This window comes from Fundulus heteroclitus, chromosome 11 (genome assembly GCF_011125445.2).
Source record: "Fundulus heteroclitus isolate FHET01 chromosome 11, MU-UCD_Fhet_4.1, whole genome shotgun sequence".
Taxonomy (NCBI): Eukaryota; Metazoa; Chordata; class Actinopteri; order Cyprinodontiformes; family Fundulidae; genus Fundulus; species Fundulus heteroclitus.
The window spans coordinates 35,922,062-35,930,452 of record NC_046371.1 but is presented as its reverse complement, the minus strand read 5'-3'; the positions used below and the strand labels follow the sequence as shown (position 1 = coordinate 35,930,452).

The following is an 8,391-nucleotide window of genomic DNA, read 5'->3' as shown; positions in this document are numbered from 1 at the left end:
TATGCATATGAAGATTTTATTAACTCAAATAATAAATATTTTTTACAGAATAATATTTTGAAACATTATTCCTGTCTATAATCTAGTGGTCAAAGACCCAGTTCTGGGGCCCCCTCCGTCTGGGACAGTTGACCCATTTGTCCCCCACATGTCCGCGGGCGACCGGACGTGTCCAGAACTTCCACAAAAGACAAGCTACTCAATTATAAGAAAGGAGAAAATGTATTTATTTACTACGTCTACAGCTACAGTGGTAGCTGGACTTCAAAACTGTTATAAAACCCTACAAGGTCAAAATGCTCTACAAGCACATCCATGTAACAAAAAGGCAGCATGTGAAAGTCACAATAGCTAAATGGACTTTACATACACATGTAAAACAATCATGGCATTACAGAAGAGGCAGAATATCGACAACATCCTTGCGAAGCCCCAAAGCAACTTAAACCATGAAAATGCAAAAAAAAAAAAAAAAAAAACATTTTCCCACATGTTTTCAGCCCGATACCATAAAGATAACACATGCGAATTTAAAATATTAAATGCAAGTTGTTGAAACAATTAAAAATCCTCTGAGAAGAAACAAAGAACAAACCGAGGGTATATTTATAATAGTTATTAACATACATAACTCAGTTTAGTTTGGATAAAAAAAGAAAAATCTCAACTGGAAAAAACAAAAAGTTCAATGGTACATATTTCTTAGAACCAATAAAGTCAACTATAAGCATTAATCATTTTAGGTTTAGGTCATTTGTTAGCCTGGCTCTTTACTCATTATGTGTTAAACAGATCAGCTGACTGTTTGTACTTTGTGCTAGTAATATGGTGATTGATGTGTTTATCCTTTTTTAAGACGAAAATACAGGGTTTAATGGAAATCTTGTATTAGGTTAAAGAAGGATGGTTTACAACAAATACATTGAAAATGACCTTCTCAGTAAAACAGCTTTTTTTTAATAACATTTCAACTAGACAACCAGGCTATATAGTGTTTGTCAGCGCTTGTGATGGTAACTACACACTCATGATCTCAGTGCCTCTGATAGGACACATTTCTCTTCTGGCTGAAAATATTTTCAGAGTGGGAACTGTGAAGCAACTGAAATCCAACAGTTTTACTGTCACTATCCGTGTTGTTCAGCAACTGAGGCCTCCATGAGAATATGTAGCACGGCCATTCTCAGGATACAGAGACAGCTCCTCTGTGCTCCCCAAGCCGTTGTTCAACTCTGAAAGACACAAAAAGACAGAAATAAAACCGATAATGTTAAGCTGAACATACATAAAGCTGGAATCATTCACTTAGCTGAACATCCCTCTGGTTTGCAACAACCACAAAAAAAAGTTCAAATTTCATAAACAGGGTTTTAAATAAGTATGGACAACGTAGTGCTTTCAGCCAAGTGAACTGAAATCAGACTGTGTCTAATGCTCTAAGTAGCTACAGTCTGTCTTCTGTGGAATCAGACACAGCAGTGGGCCCACTCTGTAAAGACGTGCCCCCCCCCCCCTACAATCTCTTCTTCAGTGGAACAGTGAGGAACTATTTTTCCTAATTTTTCCTAAATTAGTTAACCTGATTTAGCCTCAATCCACATTCTTTCAGATGGATTTTGGTTATCTAACTTGGATCTGCAGTGAACCCAAGATTCACTGTTTTATTCTTATGATGATGGTATTCAACTATCTAGGACTATATGTCCTTTTGTTCTTTTGTGTGTACCTTGGTTCCTTAGTTTCTTTAACCATATTTTTGCTTAGTAGTTTAGTTAAGTTTCACTGGCCTAGTAGAGAGGATTTGTTGATTGAAATATAGTATTAATTCTGATAAACAACATTATACAGTGGTGTTCTCTGGATGCTCATTTTATTTCTGATAATACATTTTTATACTTGAAGAGAAGTTGTCACTCATTTATTCAATGTGTGTGCTGGTTTGCTGTTAGAAGAATGCCAGTGTTTGAATCGCTCTTTTAACTATTGTCCTAATATCAGCTGATTGGGCTTATATTCACCAGACAATACCTAACAGACAGAGAGTTATTTATTAAACATCAAATAACTTAAACATGCGAAATGGCACAACAAAAATACCAAGATGAACTACACTTCAACGCATAGTTTCAAACCTTCCAGTAATTCTGTGTAGTATTGAGACATGAGACAACAGATAAACTCAGATTTTCTGAAGATATTTACTAAAGTAAATGTTGCCTATGGGCTCGCACCCAGTCGGCACAGACTGGCACAACAACCCAATACGCTAGTATAAGTCAGCCTTAATGTGTCTGCAACAGTGAAGTAGTAAGCATAAGGTAATGTTATCCATTACAGATATCCTCATTATGGAGTTAAGTCTATGTAAAGCCCCCCTTCCAGATGTGTATCCTGCTTGGGGAGTTGGTCTGGAGTCTATATAGCTCAACGGCTCTTACCTACTGTCGATACCAGTTAACACAGGGAAACATGTGGAACCACCGCTTTTAAATTATTTGGATCCAATTTTTCTTCTTAATAAGGAGAACACGCCTTCTCTACACCCATACCTCCTTCATTACTCATCATTTGATAAAATAATTAATAGCTAATGTGGCAAAAGTGAGTAAATATTCACAGTTAACATATTAAGGATAGGCCAAAACTTTAGCCGCTAATTAGTGCAGAAACTAATCGGAACCGGTAACAGGCTTGTCCCTCTGACTCAGGATTATCACCAAAGACAATATGATGCAAAAATGACCAAAACACAGAACCTGAACATGTTGATGCGCCACCTGCTACACTCATCATTTTCTGTGTAAATAATCATCAGCTTCCATGTAAACAATCACCAAAGAGAAAAGTGAGCACTTTAAAGGTGCATAAAACACAAACGTGTTCGCCTGCTTATTCCTACGAACTGTTTATTAATCAGACATGTTTTAAGACGATACAAGTCCACTGTGATTTTGGCTCCTCCTGGACCCAGTAGCTTCAACCTCTGGGACTAGCTAATTTAGATTTAAGCTAAATGAAAACCCCATAAGAGTTATCTAGTGCCGGTAAGATATTAACTGCTGATAGCTTTTGATAGAACCTCAATTCAAAAATCCTGAACTGTACCTTCTTAACTGTAATAACAACAGCAAGCCCCTCTCTTCCACCTCTAATGTTCCCTTATACTTGGCTCATAAATTACATTAAATCGGTGTTCAAAGCCTTGTTCACGATATTCCAGCTGCTGGGGAGCTCTTTCAATGACAGACTGTTGCATCCCAGATGCTCTAAGGAACGTTTCCACAGGTCGTTCCTCCTAGCTGCAGTCAGACTTTATAATCTCGGCTGCTCCCAACCAATAGCCGTTTACACAGGTTGCACAGGTTCAGAAATCTTAGCGGCACCTGAGAAAATGAGCTTCTCCTTCATTATGTTGACATCTCGACTGGTTCGCCGTGCCACAGCGCTCAGCATGATCTGTTCTGGGTTATAGTTCTGCATCCCGCTTATCTTCCACCTGTTACAGCAAACACATTCAAAGTCTTGTCAGAAAAAAGGAGGTATTGGCTAGAAAAAGCGCCAGCATCCTACGTAACGAAGTAGTTCTCGTGTAAAAATACTTGACACACACTGGTGAAAATTAGGTACAGGAGTACAGTGAAGAGACAAGGGATCAGCCCTGGAGTGTGAGGCGTAGACAACACAACGAGGAGGATAAAGAGGGGTGGAAATAAAGGCTGAGACAGATGCTGCAGTTACCTGATCATATGGTAGCTGACAGATGCCAGGGAGCAGCAGAGGAAGGTTGAATGCAGATCAGGCAGAGTGCAGGACAAAGAAAGAGTGTCAGAGGAGAAGATACAGGACGATAGTGTGAGGATGCGGCACAGAGGACAAACAAAAACACCCAGATGACCAAGACACAACAAGAATGACGAGTTATAGTGGAGGCTGTGACGTGTGGAAGCTCTTGTCCACTACAAAACAGACGAGACAGTACGAGAAAACACTCCAAAATGTTATGGAGCTAATGGATTCTCACACAGATTTCAGCTGGCTTTACGTCATAGATACGATGAAGAGGAAGTATGAGGAACCACGTGGTGAAGCTCAGTGTCAGCACACCTCTGCTGACTCCAGACTCATTTTAAACCAGTCACCCTGCAGAAATGTCAGAGAAGCCTGCCGACTGTAAAACTGCTGAGCTAAGTAAGTTTGCCGAATGAAAATGTGGCGCCCACCTTTCAAAACCTGCCATCTGCAGAAATGACCCAAACTGTGAAGCCGGACCTTTTCTGTAAATGTTAGACAATCGTTGCTTTACTGTCAGTTTTCTTTCTCTAGACACTGGACACATCTCCAGCAGGACTGTCTTTGGTCAGGAGGTAAATAGCAGGGATAGTTTTGTCAGCAATGAAAGAATCCAGAGTTAAGAAATAATAATTTTATTACTACTTCTGCTGTAACTAGTTAAAAAAAACACAATTTTGTCAGCCAGAAAAATCTAGTCTTCTCTTACAACATTTCAAGTCTGGAGCATACAGAGAGAGGCATCTTTGGCCATTCGTCTTCACACAGTCTCTTAAGATCCAGAGACTCCTGGGGTCCATCCAAATACCCCTAATGGGTAAGGACTCTTTAGCCAAAGCGGAAGTGCGTCAGCGGTTGGCATAATTGTGAAGAGAGCAAACACTTTGTAGTTCAATTTCAGAAGGCTGTAGACCCAGATTTGACTCGCACCATCCATGTGGATTTCCGTCATGTAATGACATCGGAGTTAAAGGCTGTCCAAAAACGGCACAGCAATCTGAAGCTCCTTTCCTCCCAACGATAGAGTTCTTACTGGTGACCCCATGAAAGGCCCGGGAACAGGAGCTAAGAGCAGGAGCTAGGAGTTATAATGAACGGTATTCGGGTGGAGCCCTGGGTTCTCTATGATGCTCTACTCTCAACAACGCTCTTCATAGGTCTTTTACAAGATTGACACCCAAGGATTAGGATTACCCTGGAAGAAAGTAGATTGTTATGTCTGGAGAACCATTTCTTGAACCGGCAATGATTCATTAACATGCTGAAAGACCCAATAATGACCCATGCACAGTTTGCACACAGAGGTCCAAAGACAGTTATTTAAAATGTCCTTATATTCTAAACGTTTATTAAAATCTATGGACTTTAACAAGGTGCCAAGAGCCTTTGGAAGAAAAACAAGCCGTTCAGCTGCAAAAATCTACCACCATACCAACAGTAGGTTAAGCACCATGTTTGAGTGAAGAAGTGTTGTTTGTAAAGGCTGGAGAACTGTTGATCATAACCACTTTTTACAAGAAAGTCTGGCTGCTTGGACATGCAATAAAATTTTAAATAAGGAATAGGGTGGATGGAAGCCTTTTGTGCAGATACGTTATGTCTCTGAAAACAAACTTACTTCTGGAAAAAGAAAATCCCCATGACGACAGCGACAGAGACGAGGTCTGAAGAGATCCAGATGAAGTTGTATGCACTGTGACTCTGAGGGAGATGGATAAAAGAAGAGTAATTTCCTGTTTTTGCCAGCGCTACATGTCACCTAAAGCTACTGCAGGCATTGAGGAAGGCTAAATAGTTCAGTACAGAATCCTCTCTTCAGATTTGTTCTTTACCCTCTTAACCAGGGTCCTGTTGTTCTTGTGCTGACCTAATGTCTTGACCTACATTTCTTTTTGTCACTGGGGCATCAAAGGGTCGGTCCTACGGTCTCTCTGTGTTACTCTGTCTGTTGGTCTAACTATGTGTGCATGGGATGAGAGAGCGGCTTACCATGAGCCAGACTGGGTAAGGCACTTTTCGGAGAACTTGAGGGGCGTCAGAAGACACGGAAGGCACCCCGCTACACCACAGAATGGAGTAGAGCCAGGGCTCGTTCACAGGGTAGACAGTCAGGCTCACGTTGTTGGCCAGATATACCCTGAGGGGGGAGCAAAAGAACAGCACTGCGTCAGCAGTGAAAACAGAGGCCCGCCTACGCTCGCTTCTCTGGTCTCTTCACTCTCCTGCGTCCTGTGCCGTCCCCCTGCAGCCAGTGGGAAGTAAAACCTCTCTTAGTCTGCTGTGACATCTGTTTGCTGGGCATGCCTTTAGAAATAGGTGTTTATCCAGCAAATCATTTCATGCAAAATGTCATAACGCCAGAAGGAATGGGAGTTATCCTTGCAAACAAAAAAAAAACCTTTTAGGTCACTTTAAAGCTCAGTCTTATTACTTTTCTTTCTTGAAGTGAACGTGACTCCCTTCAGTGATGTCATCCGCTTTTATTTTACAACCAGAAACTAAAATCCTTGAAAGTATAAAATAACTAAATTACAGTTAGCCTGTCCATTCCCTTTCAAAGTTAATATGACAAGCAATGCACATATGGATGAAGTAGTGTATCTAACCATATGGTCTTAAACCACACTCCTGTCTAATGCTGTAAACATATAATGACAATGTTTCCCTCCAGCTTATTATTTTAACTTCCCTCTCCTCTTTTGTAGCATCAACACATCAATGCTTATCTGAATAGCTGAGATAAGACCAACCTTTTGAAAGCAAACTTATTTAATCAAATATGTTCTCTTTAGTTCTTATAATCTGAATACTTTATAATATTAATGTATTGAGAGAAGAAATCCATTTTACAGTGTTTGTTGTCCTTGTCTACCTTCTGTATTTGGGGCATGCTCAAAGTGAACTGCAGTTCCTTCTGGAAATAGTATTTTAATGATGAGATTTTACTGCACAATGAGTGCCACTGAAAGGATTGACACTTTTTGCTCCATTGCCTTTATGTCTCCTGATCTTTAAAAACAACTGCATATAAATCAATAGATCAGTGCAACAGCTTAGACATTTCAGTACAGTCGTAACTGATCTGCTGTGTGCAATAAAACTTTTTGCATAAGGAAGAAGTTAAAACTTCTGAGCCTGTGATTCATTACTGGATATCAGTAGTTCAGCTAAAAATAAACTCCTTTTTATCTTCCTAGGACAGCTTCTGAGGCCTTTACTGGTTGCTAAGCGATAGGTGCTCGGCCTTACTGAATGTCCTCGTAGCTGATCTTTCTGTAGTGGAGGGTCAGGCTTGTAATTCCCCGGTGCCTTATCTCTTCCACGGACAGCTTCTCGTTTGTGGTCTGCAGAAGCCCTCGCACCCTTCCTCTGTCAGTGTCTGGGGCCCACGTCACCTGGCAGAATGAAGTGGAACATGAGAAGATCCTGACTGAACAGTGTGTGCTTTCAGGATTTAAAACATGATCATCTAAGGGTGATGCTATTACTTCAATGACTTATTAAGCACTGATTAGCGTTGGTAAATGAATGGTCAGAATTTACACCAGAGCCACATCCATCCAATCACACACACACAGATGCACACATATTTACACACTGATACGCAGATCGGTAGGCAACTTGGGGTTAAGTGTCTTGCCCAGGACCACATGGAAATGTGACAGGAGGAAATTGGAAACGAGTCAACAACTTTCAGATCAAGAGACGACTACCCATTAAGCTGCCCCACCGTTTTGATCTCCGGTTTTTGTAGATCTCTCGGCTGCCACTACCAAATTCAGCCAATTGCAGTTTCTCTTTAGGAACAATCATTAAACAGTATTCACAATGTTGTTCTAAGCCTTACTGCCAGTAGTGATCGTTAATTAATTGTATTAGGAGCAGAGGCAAAGTCCCACTGTGTCTCTGATAGAGTAGTCCTTAAAGAAAAATCTGCATCTTCTACTTTAAAGCAAAGAGTCTCGTCAATACTGGAACATGATGGCATTTAGCTATAGTGATGTTCACATTTTTTACAAGTTCACATCAAGTCTCAAGTGTTTAACGACCAACATTAATGTTCTCTTATCAGATGCAGGCCATCTAGTCTGCCTTAAACACAATTATTGCAGCTTAAAAACCTAAATCAATCACCTAATATAAAGCATGAGCGTTCCTAATTTTTATCTTAGAATTTACATGTAATAAAACTGTTAAAAATAGTCAGGTTTACCATTTATTACACCAGAAGTATAAGTAGGAATGTATGTTCATAGAAAAATTGACAAATAATAGAACACCAGTCAATACAGTGTTCAAGCTGTGCTCTGTAGCTAAAATACTGAGTTTTAACATCACCACGATGACCAGGTAATTTTTATACACTATGGTTCATCAGATGGAACAAAAGTGATCATTTACTGAAATGATCTACATGTACTGTCTTTCTGATTACATGTGATAAAGATTGTTCTTGGCACTCAAGTCTAACAGCTTGAAGCCTTGGACCAATAGAGCACAAGTCTAAGTCAAGTCTGAATTCTCTTCTTTTCTGCAGACTGTCAGGGATCAGAGACAGGAGGACCCAGTATTCAACCAGACACGCAAGGTACGAGAAAAAGC

The 8,391-nt window shown here is 40.2% G+C and overlaps 1 protein-coding gene across 2 annotated transcripts in view; it reads right to left on the bottom strand.

Annotated features, from left to right (window-relative positions):
* Positions 1-203: 203 nt before the first annotated feature.
* Positions 204-8,391, bottom strand: part of gdpd5a (glycerophosphodiester phosphodiesterase domain containing 5a) — a 32,543-nt gene continuing 24,355 nt past the window's right edge. Inside the window, exons 12-17 of one of the 2 annotated variants that reach the window (XM_036143454.1) lie at positions 7,039-7,184; positions 5,779-5,926; positions 5,408-5,490; positions 3,739-3,753; positions 3,384-3,496; positions 204-1,232 (exon numbers count right to left, since the gene is read on the bottom strand). In XM_036143454.1, the coding sequence (XP_035999347.1) occupies positions 1,141-1,232; positions 3,384-3,496; positions 3,739-3,753; positions 5,408-5,490; positions 5,779-5,926; positions 7,039-7,184 (597 nt within the window). In that variant the 3' untranslated portion in view covers positions 204-1,140. The remainder of the gene's footprint in view (positions 1,233-3,383; positions 3,497-3,738; positions 3,754-5,407; positions 5,491-5,778; positions 5,927-7,038; positions 7,185-8,391) is intronic. The other variant, XM_036143455.1, reaches the window with a different exon arrangement.